Source organism: Grammomys surdaster, unplaced genomic scaffold (assembly GCF_004785775.1).
Source record: "Grammomys surdaster isolate TR1022 unplaced genomic scaffold, NIH_TR_1.0 208, whole genome shotgun sequence".
NCBI classification, from domain to species: domain Eukaryota; kingdom Metazoa; phylum Chordata; class Mammalia; order Rodentia; family Muridae; genus Grammomys; species Grammomys surdaster.
In genome coordinates, this window is record NW_021604653.1 from 7,617,907 (window position 1) to 7,630,824 (window position 12,918).

General features: G+C 45.2%; 1 protein-coding gene across 3 annotated transcripts in view; it reads right to left on the minus strand.

The window, feature by feature from the left end:
- Positions 1 to 1,844: 1,844 nt before the first annotated feature.
- The window catches only part of CUNH2orf76 (chromosome unknown C2orf76 homolog), a 70,113-nt gene continuing 59,039 nt past the window's right edge, over positions 1,845 to 12,918 (minus strand). For 2 of the 3 annotated variants that reach the window (XM_028771518.1, XM_028771519.1), the window contains one exon: positions 1,845 to 1,990. In XM_028771518.1, coding sequence (XP_028627351.1) covers positions 1,914 to 1,990 — 77 coding nt within the window. In that variant the 3' untranslated portion in view covers positions 1,845 to 1,913. Of the gene's footprint in view, positions 1,991 to 2,663; positions 2,702 to 12,918 lie in introns of those variants that run through there. The other variant, XM_028771520.1, reaches the window with a different exon arrangement.

The window sequence follows — 12,918 nt, forward strand, 5'->3', positions numbered from 1 at the left end:
CACCACCAGTACCACCACCACCACCAGTACCACCACTACCACCAGCACCACCATCACCTCCAGCACTACTACCACCAGCACCAACTCTTTCCCTCAGCAAAAATGTCTATTCAGTTTTTGAAGACAAAGCTCAACTAGAACTTAGAAAAAAATAAAACAAAAATGATACTATATAGAACTTATTACCCCCCTGTCTGTGTTCCTGCGGCAGTCTGTCCTACCATCCTACTAAAAGCATGGCTATGTTTCCCACTTACTGAGGCAAAAACGGTCCAAGGCTATCTGTGTATTCAGCACTTCACTTAATGAACGAATGAATAAGACAAACAATCTCTGTTTTAAAAAAGGACTCTATTAAACGTTTCCACAGAGCAGAGTGCTTCCGACCATGCTAATCAGGCTCTTGGAGCTGATTCTCCTAAAGAGAAAAACATTAAGCTGGCTCCATCACCACAATGAAACCCGTCTGCCTTGTTGGCAAAGTAAGGAGCCAGAAGCGCAGCCCAGAGCCAGCCTGCCCTTCTAGAGCTCCGGGCAGACTGGTGCGAGCTGAGAGACCCCTTCAACCCAGCCAGTGCTCAGCCACCCCCAGGATCCAAGAAGTTACACTGCTTTGGAAGAATGTGTCTTCCAGGACGCAGAATGCCACTCCTGGAAGCACACATATCAGGCTTCCTACTCTCTCCTGACAAATGAATTTGGTTCTATTACACTTTGTTATAATAAAAAGTCAGGAAATGTCCCAGAAAAAAAAAATGCTAGCACCATCATTTGTGTGGTCTGATTCAAAATAAAATAAAATAAAATAAAATAAAATTTAAAAATCCTCTTACAGCAGATCTCCCTAAAATAACCTGGGGGGGGGTGTATAGCTGACACTCTGGGGATAAAAGATGGCCTTGGCTGTCCTCATGCAATATCTGGCAGCCAAGTCTATAACAGTTTCTCTAAAGAGAAAACACACACACACACACAGAACAATATGATCTTGGTTGCACCTTTTCCTAAAAACTTTTTTAATCGCTCTCCCCATCCCTCCCTCCCTCCCTCCCTCCTTCCCTCCCTCTCTCCCTCCCCCACCCTTTGCGTGTGTTATGTACAGGGGCAGGTGTGCACTCACACCTAACACGCAGAACTCAGAAGTGGATGCTGGGTGTCCTGCTCCCACTCTCTGATTCATTCTTTTGAGGAAGAGCCTCTTGCTGACCCTGGAGCTGGGTTGGCAGCCAGCACACCCCAGTGACAGTCTTGTCTCTGCCCTCCACAGCTCTGCAGTTACAGGAGCATCTAGCCATGTCCTGCTTCTTTCTCACGTGGGTAGTGGGGATTTGAACTCAGTTCCTCATGCTTGTGTGGCAAGGCTCTTAACCATCTCCTCAGCTCTGTATCTCTTTAGAGAAGCCAATATGTTGAGCCACCAAATAGCCCCTAATTTAGGAAACAAAATGATCTGTATTCATTTTGAGACAGGGCCTCATGGAGCCTGTGCAGACATGGATGGCCTGGAGCCCCAGATGCATTTGCTTTTATGTCTCAAGTGCTGGGTTACAGGCATGTGCCTCCACACGGGGGTTATTCATTGCTGGAGATGAACACAAGGCTTCCTGGGTGTCAAGCAAGGAAGCACTCTAACCACTGAGCTATGACCCCTTACCCTAAGAAGTAATGCTTTTTAAACAAACACTTAATTTTTAAAATCAAATGTTTTGCTCATTTTATAGCAAGAAAGGAAAGAAGGATGCAAGGGAAGGAGAGAAGGAGGGAGGGAAGGAGAGAGGGAAGGAGAGGCAGGGAGGAAAGAGAAGAACTTCTATAGAGAGAAATCAAGCCAAGAATTTTTTTTTAAGATTTATTTGACAATTAAAAAAAATCTCTTGTGGAATAAAGGTATGCAAAGGTGTAACCAGACACTCTCACCAGGACGAGATGGGATTAGCTTTGTATCTCGTATAATCTTCTCCACAGAAGAATGCAATTTCAGTTTCACTGGCTAAAAAGAAGAAAAATGGAAAAGGAGAGAAAAATGATTTTAAGTGAAACTAGATTTTAAGCAAGTATGGAAATCCATATTACATTGGTTTGTTATCATAGGTGCTTAAAATGAAAATTAAATGTTGGTTAGGTTACATAATAACTTTTTACCAGACTAGCCAGAAGTTTCAGTGTGGTTATAGATTAAAACTCAAATAAATTAAAAATAAAAAAAGGAATAACTCCTGCTGGTGGGATGGCTCAGTGGGTAAAGGAGCTTGCGGCCAAGACCAACACAAGAGTGAAAGTTTTCAAGACACACTAACATTGCTCATTTATACTCCTGGAAAACAGAAAGCCTTGATCTCTTTCAAACAGGCTAATCAGTTCCAGAAGGGAAGGGACTCCCTCCACCCCCCACAAAGTTAGCCTGTAGGTATAATAATTTAATACTTAGAGGATCAGTGGAATATTTTACAGATCACTTTACATTCTCCCTCATGACCCATCAAAATATGTGTCTGAAGAAGTTAATTTTTGGCCCTGCTCATGATTAATTCATGAGGCTTCAGCAATATGCAAAGTGAAAGACACAAATTGGCTTCTATGCAATACCTTCAAATGCCTCTAATTATTCACAGGGGAAATGGCTCAGCTAACGGACCCACAGAGGTTCAGGGCGGCCATGATGCTTTCAACCCAACGGGTCAAGGACTCCCGGCTTCTGAAACTATAACTCAGCAGCATTATTAATTCAGATCTGATGGCGAGCCTTCCCATTATTAAACATTGTGGTTCTTCAAGGTGTTGGCGCCCACAAGTTCCGCGGTGGTTTTGTTTTGTTTTTTTTTTTAAATGAAACCAGGAGTTAATACAGTCTGCTCAGCTTTCACAGAAGGCAAAAGGGCCCTTGCGAAGCTCAACAAGAAAACAGACATGATTATTCGTAATGAATACTGAGTACTCAATTAACATAGGTGCTCCAAAGAGACAAGCAAAACTCTTCAACCCAAATAAATAGGATAAGGAGTGCAGAGGATTACTGCTGCTTGGTGGCATATGGCTCTAATCTCATCATTAGATTCTATCACAAAAGGATGAAATTCGAGAGATTAGCATGACATTTCATTAAGAATGTTTTGTTGTTTGCAAGAATATCATATGTAGTATCTCTGTACCGTAAGCTATTCTGTGCTCTAGAGGAAATAAGCAAATATTGAGAGAAGAAATCCGATATGGCCATATCCACGGCTCCTTGGTCCAGATGTACTGTGTCCTCGGGATTAAATGAAACCCGAGTGGTTGATAATTTGATTGGGATGGCTCATCACATTGAGCCTGGGTCGGGGAGACCACTGAGGGAAACCGAGACTCAAAGAGGGGCTGAGAATGGAGACTCTCTAGGTAAAGAGTGGGTCGGTGTGCAGCTCAGCCGCTTGGTAGGTAGTCATATTTCAAAGAATGGCTCGGAGGCTCTCCATCAACAATCGGCTGCCTGGAAAAAGGGAGGTTGTAGGGACAGGGAGATAGCTCAGTGAGTAAGAGCACTCATCCTGCACGCATGAGGACCTGAGTTTGAATCCCCAGCATCCATGTAAATGCTGAACATAGTGTGTAAGCCTGTTACCCCCGACCAGCCAGGCTAGCTGAAACACTTAAACAACAAAACACAGAGCTTCTGGTTCCATGAGAGACCCTGTGTCAAGGATGCCCGGCATGTGTAATGGAGGAAGACACTGGATGCTCTTCTCTGGCCTCACAAGCATGCAACAAGTACACACACTGAGAAAAGAGAGGGTGAGGCTTCAGAAAACTAGCTATTCCAAGAAGGTATCTGGTACACTATCCTTCAACAAAACAAAGGCAAGCCTACTCCTCTCTCTCTTCCTTCTTCTCTTTTGGCTAGTTTCTAGCTCAGGGTAGCTTTGAACTCCCTATACAGCCAAAGATGACCATGAACCTCTGATCTTCCTGCCTCTACCTCCCTAGCTCTGGCTCTGAAATACAAGCATGCCCCCTCAGCCCAGTGTATGCAGCAGGGGGGATGGGTCTCAGGGCTCTGTGAATGCTAGGTAGGCACTCTACTCACTGGGTGACATCCCTGGCCCTCTAGCTGTGTTTCTAGAAAAGAAATCAAAGCTACATGCTCTTAATAGTCACAGGGCAAGGCTTCCTCTCAGGAAAATCAGAGAGAGCATAAACCCTGAACAGGCAGCTCAGTTTTGAGAGACTTTAGTGAGTATCTCAGTATTTATGGCTTTTGTTTGTCTTGGTTTGTTCTGAAACAGGGTCTCAATATGTAGACCAGGCTAACCTGGAACATAGACCAGGCTGGCCTCAACTCACAAAGACTATGTTACTCAAGTTTAAAATCTACTTTTTTTGTTTGTTTAGTTTGGGTTATTGAGGACATGTTGAACCGTACAGTGCAGGCTGAGGGCCTGGAGCTTATGACACCCCTGCCTCTGTTTCTCTAATATTAAGATTACAGCTATGTGCTACCATAGCCAGCTGTAATTCAGGATTTATAGAGTGTGGATAGATACAATGGTGCAGAATAAAGTCACTGAAGGTGAAGATTTTATTTTCAGATCAACACCCCCAGTCTCTCTGGAAAACTGGATCAACAAGTGGATTAAATTGTATGCTTCAAATTACTATTATTTTTTAAAAGCTCAACTGCAACAAATTAGAAAACACAGACTACAAATTATTCTAACTATTCAAAAGTAAAACATAAAGGACTAGGGAGATGGCTCCGTGGTTAAGAGTATTTTCTGTGCAAGCAAGAGGACCTGAGCTTGAATCCCTGGCACCATGTAAACAACTCTGTGTGGTCACATATGCCTATAACCCTTGTTCTATGGCAGGAAGAGACAGGAGCTCCCTAGAACATGGTGGCCACTGCCCTAGCTCCAGGCCTCAAAGAAAGCAGGTGGAGATGAGTAGACCAGGACACTCCATGTCCTCCTCTGGCCTTCATGAACATCTGCCCCTTAATACATGTATGTCACACATATATACACATACAAAGCACAGTATAACACAGCTTAATCTCAAGGAATCACAAGAAAAAACACCCAATCGATTAACCTGGGCCTATAGGAACTCACAGAGACTAAAACACAAAACAGGGAGCCTGCGTGGGTCTAACCTAGGCTCTCTGCACATACGTTACAATTGTGTAGCTGGGTCTTGCTGTGGGTCTCCTAACCATGGGAGCAGAAGCTGTCTCTGACTCTGTTGCCTGCCTTTGGGACCCTTTCCCCTGCTGCATTCCCTTGTCTAGCCCCAATAGGAGAGAGAGGAGGTGCCTAGTCTTGCTGCAACTTGATATGCCATGGCTGGTTGATATTCATGGGGCGCCCACCCTTTCCTGAGGAGAAACAGAGAAGGAGTGGATGGGGGTGTGGAGGGGCGGTGAGGAGGAGAGACTAGGAGGAGGGAGGGAGGGGAGACTGCCATCAGAATATAAAAACAAACAAACAAACTAGATATCTGTTGGAAATATTTGAGGGAATGAGTTTATGTACTTAAATTATTGAACAATTTAACAGAAATTACAAATGATTTTCTTTCTTAGACAAAGTTTCCTGTAGACCAAGCTTTCTTATGTAGATGAGGATGAGTCTGAATTCTTATCCCGCCTCAACCTCCCAAATGCTGGGGTGACAGGCAAGTGCCACCACTGCCTGCTCCATGCAATGCTGGGCCTGAAGCTGAGGGCTACCAACAGAGCTACACCCCTGCCCCACACAAGTGGCTCTATGGCCACTACACAGTCACATGCTCTTCTGGTGTCCCCTCCACTCTTCCTCTCCAGACTCTACTGACAACAGTTCTCCATGCACAGCAGACAAGAGCCCGTGGGAAGATGGCACCTGGTTTTAAATTTATTGTGCTTAGAGCACAGTCAGGTACAGAGGTCTCCGCATGCGAGTCTGAAGAGTGTAAGACCTAAAATCCAGGTGTCTTCATGTCACCATCAAATGAAACCAAGGAGAGACCCTCCAATACACTGTGGGGGTCTTAATACCGGCCTGCCAGTGTAACATGAGCCAGGACACCCAGACTTTGGATATAAAATTAAGAATTTTAACCAACAAAACAAAAAATAAACAAACACTCACCTAGCCGAGTTTTTTTTTTTAACACTTCTAAACAGATCTCTCACTGTCCCTCTCATACACACTCACTCACTTCGCTTGCACACACACACACACACACACACACACACACACACATGCCCAAGCACACACACATACCTCTTTAATGGGAGGTTGATGATTATCTGAACTAAGAGGAAGCAAGAATAACCTATTCTAACTCGGAAATGTCAAGAAAACTTAAATACAATATAATTAATCCTCTGACCTATCAAGACAAACTTATCAGCTATTGACAAAGACATACTATAAGCTCTCTCTATATTCCTGACCCTAGGCTATGACTTATGTAGTCTGAGAAAAATTGACTTTTGTGTGCTGGCTTTGTGGAACAACCAGGACAGATTGTCAAGTGATGATGAATAGCTTTTTTTTTTTTAAAAGGTAGTTCTCAGAGCAAACAGAGGTCCAAAGACAAAAGTTTCACCCTCTCTTCTGCTTTAGGAAAACATCCTATGCTTCCTTTTGTATGTATGTTAGTGTAAGAATATGTACATGTATGTGTGAATGTACATGTAGAGGCCAGAAGTCAACTTTATGTGTCATTTCTTAGGCACCATACACCTGGTCTTGCTTTTGAGATTTATTCTTCTTATGTGGATGGGCTTTTGCCTACATATATGTCTGTGTGTCACATGCATACAGTGCCTGTGAAGGCCAGAAGAGGCTGTCAGATCCCCAGAAACTAGAGTCACGGAGAGTTGTGGGCCACCATGTGAGTGTTGAACCTGAGTCCTCTGGCAGAGTAGTCAGTGTCCTTAACCGTTGAGCCATCTCTGCAGACCCCACCTGGTTGTTTTTGAGACAGGGTATCTCATTGGCCTAGAGCTCACCAAGTAGGCTAGGTTGGCTGACTAGCAAGCCCTAGTGACCTGCCTTTCTCCTCCTTCCCAATGCTGGGATTATAACTGTGCACCATCACACCTAGCTCTTACATGTGGATCTTCGCAGATCAAACTCAAGAGCTATGAACCCTAACGAGTAGAACTCACAGCCGAGTTCTACTTCTAAGCTTTTATCAGTGGGGCTGAGATGCAGGGAGGGACGAGCTCTAGACTGCTGGGCTCTTCCTGTCATGCTCGCTTTGAATGTCTGTTATGGGTTGGCTATGTAAATCAGTTAACAGTTTTCAAACAACACATCGAAGACAGCACATAATGAACCATGAGTTTTCCTATATCAGGCACATGCCTGCACAGAGCTGGAAAGGTAAAAGTGTCTAGGCGGCAGAATTCGATGCAGCCACAGAAAGGATGGAACCCCAGCACATGTATGACATGCATGGAACTGGATGCATCAGGGTAAGGGCGTACACCAGCCACATAAAGAGAAGTACCTGTGGTGCACACTCCTGTGCGAGGGCTAAAATGTACTTCTTGGGGATCAACGGATGGCTCAGTGTGTAAAGTGCAGGCTTGCATCTCTAGCATCCACGTAAAAAAAAAGCCAGATGTGGAGGGATATGTCTACAACCCCAGGACCTGGGGCAGGAAAAGCCAGATGTGGAGGGACATGTCTACAACCCCAGGACCTGGGGCAGGAAAAGCCAGATGTGGAGGGACATGTCTACAACCCCAGGACTGGGGGCAGGAAAAGCCAGATGTGGAGGGACATGTCTACAACCCCAGGACTGGGGGCAGGAAAAGCCAGATGTGGAGGGACATGTCTACAACCCCAGAACTGGGGGCAGGAAAAGCCAGATGTGGAGGGACATGTCTACAACCCCAGGACTGGGGGCAGGAGGCAGAGACAGGAAGGTGTCTGGAGCTCATGGGACACCAAGGTCAGTGAGACCTTGTCTCAAAAACTAAGGCAGAGATGTTCAGTGCTGATCTCTGGCCTTCATATGAACATGAACACACACGAACTTATAACCCACTGTGGTGGTGTAAATAAAAATACCCCCATAGGCTCATAGGGAGTGGCATTACTAGGAAGTGTGACCTTGTTGGAGTAGGTGTGCTCTTGTTTGGAGGAAATGTGTCACAGAGGGTAGGCTCTGGGGTTTCAGAAGGTCAAGCAGGCCCAGCGGCTCACTCTATCTGCTGTCTGTGAGAGACCAAATCTTATAAGTTCAAACTCCATTTTAGAGAACTTAAATTCAGGTAAACTAACAGGCTGGGACCTAGCATTAGTTTCCAAGTTAGACCCCAACAAAACTGGATGGAGCCTAGCTCCAGTTTCTAGGCTAACCCCAAACAAGACCTGCATTTCCAGGTTAATCTCCCCAACAGATCCAGCCCCCTGCCTAACAACCACCAATGCAGAGAGAAGCAGAAGTTAAGTTTATGGTTTGACCCCCTGCACCAGCCAATTATACTAACGGTCACAGTAGCCTTCAATTAGATGCTTGCCAGACTAGAAACACTCACAACACACACACACACACACACACACACACACACACTGTAGGGGTGTATTGTGGATCTGATTTAGAACCCCAGCCAACATTACTGAGTCTAGTTGGTCACTGTTACAATGTGAATCTGAAGAAGAGCCATTGGGACAATGTCAGGAAAGAAAACTTGTCTGTCCCAAGATATTAGTCACCAAGAGAGGAACAGAGAAGGGCCTTGGACCTGAAGGAACTGTAAATCCCACATGGTGAAGCAATAGGAGCCGGAGCCATCCACATCGGTGCGGTATGTCAGATGTGATGGAGAGGCTGAGGGTGGGGGCGGGGGCAGGAAGCTCATGGCAGAAGTGACATGTAAAATGAAAACTAACCCCAGGAGAGTCACGGGATTATTACAGAACAAGGTTGGCATGAGCCCTTCCCCCAGAGCCGCAGCGCCTGCATGGCCCGCTTTCATGTCTTTACAGTAGAGCACAGCTGCTCCGCGAGCACCAGTAAGCACCGGTTCCTTCTTAAAGCAGAACCAATTCAAAAGGGAGCAGCAGCAGCACAGAGCTAAATGAAACAGATAAACCATCGCTGCAGAAACTTACGAGCACTTTTCTTTCTAAGGTGAATTAGTCCATGAAACTTCAGTGATCAAGAACAACCTTTTAGTTATATTAAGTTATGTCTTGATGAAACTCGCCCTACCTTCCTGGAAGTAAACCCTGTTTCTCTTTTTGATGTGTGTCGTGTAGGTGTGTGTGATACTCGCACACACTGCACACAGAGGTCAGAGGAGGGTGCTGGTGTCCTGTCCCATCATTCTCTGTCTTATTTGAGAGGGTCTCTCAGTTAACCTGGGCTGGGCTGGCAGTGGGCAAGCCTCAGCCATCTCCTGTCTTTGCCCCCACAGCTCTGGGGTTATAGGTGGATATGGGTAGCCATGTTCACCTTTTTACGTGGGTTCTGGGGATTTGAACTCAGGTCCTCATGCTTGAGCAACAAAGGTTCTTGCCCAGTGAGTGAGCTCCCCGGCCTCGAAACAAATTATTTTATTCATTTAAGTCCACAAACAGAAACGGGTGCCTGTGTCCTGTGTGGAATGTAGCACAGGGTCCCAGTGAAGCCAACAGCTTCGGAGGAACCCTGCCCTCCCGGTTCCCTCCCAGCCTTTCTTTTCCAACTCCTGCAGAAAGTCAGAGTGACATATTTATCACGCCACGTTATTCCCATGGCAACCAGCTGTGATAGCCGACTGACAGCTCTTCAGCGAGATCAAGGAGTGCAAGGGGAGTGAGAGCTGACTTTGAGCTTGTCTCTTAAACCGCTCCAAAGCCCGGCCAGACGCAGGCGGGAAGGAAAATTCCCTAGAAAAATCACACTTGACAACTCCACTCCCACTTGTAATTTCCTGTTGCTCTCCGGGGACCTCAAGTCCTCCCCGGCTATAACCAAGGCTTGCTCCCCAGAGGACAAAGACACAGCTCTAGGAAGCAGAGGAAATTGTTTTTAGGGGGACCCACATGCTGCCTTGCCAGCTCTAGAGAGCATTTCGGGGGTCCCTTGATCATTCCAAGCCCAGAGATGAACCCACAAAAAGGACATGATTTCAATCAAAGTCTGATCAAAGCATTAAAAAAAGAATGGGTAAAGTGCTTGCTTTGTAAGCATCAAGATTCGAGTTCTGTCCCCCAAATCCACATTTTAAAAAGGCCAAATGGAATGGCACATCCCTGTAACCCCAGCACCAGGAAAGTGGGTGCAGGTAGGTTTCTGGGGCTCGCTGGTTGGTTGTCTTAGTGACTGCCTTACCTACTTGCCAGGGTCTAGCTTCAATAGGAGGCCTGGTGTCAAAAATAAGATGAAGATTGAGGAAGGCACCTGGCATCAGCCGCTGGCCTCTACACACTCACACAACTCACAGACATGCATCCATATGCAACACACACTCACACACACACACACACAAACATACACAGTTTTTAAAAAATGGTCTTAATTATAGGGAAGGATTTAAATCACAAGAATCAACAGAGAACACAGAAGGAAAAAAAAATCAGTCACCCAAGATAGCGTCTCTATAACTCTGGCATGTGATCCTTCCTCCATATTTACTTACAAACACGGATTATGTATATTTTGTTATTTTAAAAATATTTAAATATTGTTATTTGTGAAGCATGTGTGAGTGGGTGTGCACATATGTGTCAGGGGTGGGTACAGGCAGTGGCCAGAAAGAGAGCATTCAATGACCTGGAGCTGGAGTTCCAGGCCCTTGTGTGAGAGCCACCCAGCTAGTGCTGGAAACAGACTCCAGTCTTTTAGAAAAGTGTCCAGTGCGCTAACTGCTGAGCCATCAGCCCCATGTGCATGTTTTAAATGATGATGATGTCACACAATATATTCTCCATCCATGGACAAATGTGCACATCAGTGAATGTGACCAAGAACACAAGAGGGAACCCTTTCACCCTTTAGAAGAAACCTGAGGAAGCAGGTTTCTATTGACTTAAAAAATACAAGAGGAAGTCGCCCTGGCTTCAGAACATGAGAGGAAGTACACGCGCTTAGCAGATATGTGGGAGAAAATTCTTTCTCACACTGTAACCTCCCTGGGGCTCACCAGTTTCGTGCATGACTGTCAATCTTGTAAAAGCTGCTCCATACGCACACACACAGACACGTGGACAACATGGTTGTCTGAGGTCACCTGGATGGACATAGGGGACAGAAACAAGTTCTGAGCCCAAGCCCTGGGGCTAGGGAGTGACTCGGTCCCTTGGCTCTGCTATGTAGAGGTCTTCTATTTCAACACTGTCACCCACCCATAGTGCGAAAGTACGTTTGACATGCTAACTGTTCCTTCATTCTATATAGATCTGTATAGGATTATTCACATTTATCTTTTCTATACTAACTGCAAGGCTGTCTGCATGTATGTCTATGGTGTATACACATGTGTGTGCAGGTTCATATGTCTGTGTGTGTGTCCATATGAAGGCCAGAATTTGATACCAGTCATTTTCCACCTTATTTTTATTTTTACTTTTAAATTAAATTAAATGTTTTGTGTTTTTTGTTTGTTTGGGGGTTTTTTGTTGTTGTTTTGGGGTGGCTTTTTTTGTTGTTTTTTTTTTTATTTTCAAGACAGGGTTTCTCTATGTGTAGCCTTGGCTATCCTGGAACTCATTCAAGACCAGGCTGGCCTTGAACTCACAGAGTTCCATCTGCCTCTGTCTCCCAAAAGCTGGGATTAAGGGCATATACTACCACCACACAGCTTAAATATTTTAAATTTGTTTGTGTGTGTGTGTGTGTATCGTGAGTGAGAAGAAGGCATAAGAGTTTGAGCTATAGGAAGCTGTAAACTGCCCAACATGGGTGCTAGAAACTGAACTTGGGTCTTTTGTAAGAGCACTAAGCCATCTCTCCAGGTTCTCCTCACTTGGAGCTCAGTGACTAGCTAGCCTGGCTGGCTAGTGAGCCCCCAGGGGTCCTCCTGTGTCCATCCCAAGTCCTGAAGAGTGCTTCATTCAGGTTAGCAACTTTTGATCTGTCATTTAACATACTTAACATACGGATTCATAGTTTGTTACTTTTACTTTAGGTCTGTACCTTGTTTAGAGCCCTCATTGCTGTGAGGGATGGGGGGGGATTACTTCAACAAATAATCTCACATCACAGTACATCACCCAGGAAGTCAGGACAGGAAGTCAAGGGGCTGGAACTTAGAGGCAGGAGATGATGCAGAGGCCATGGAAGGACGCTGCTTACTGGCTTGCTCCTCATGGCTTGCTCAGCCTGCTTTCTTATAGAACCCAGGACCTCCAACCCCAGAGGTGACACTATTCACAGTGAGCTGGGTTCTCCCACATTAATTATCAATGAAGAGATATCAATTAAATATCAATAAAGTGTCACACACTTGCCCACAGGCCAATCTGGCAGGGCCATTTATCTCACTTGAGGCCCCTGATTCCAAAATGACTCTACCTGGCGTCAAGGTGACACAAAACTAGGCAACACAGTCTGCGGATCATATTTATCTTTCAGGGTCATATTTATCTCTGTTTCCCTTCTGTAGCTTTCCCTCTGAGGTCATGAGCTCGTGTTTTTGAGATGAGAGGATGGCTCAACTAGTAAAGAAACTTGCTGCCAAGCCTGAAGTCCTAAATTCCATTCCCTGGGACCCACAGGTTGTCATCTAGCTTCATATGCTTACTATGGTGCATATCATATGCATGCATAACACACACACACACACACACACACACACACACACACACACACAAGTATGTATAATGTTTTTGAGACAATCCCACAATCCAGAGTCCTGGAACTCACTGTGTAGACTAGGCTAGTCTTGAGCTCAAAGACATCCACCTGTTTCTGACTTTCTTTCTTTCTTTCTTTCTTTCTTTCTTTCTTTCTTTCTTTCTT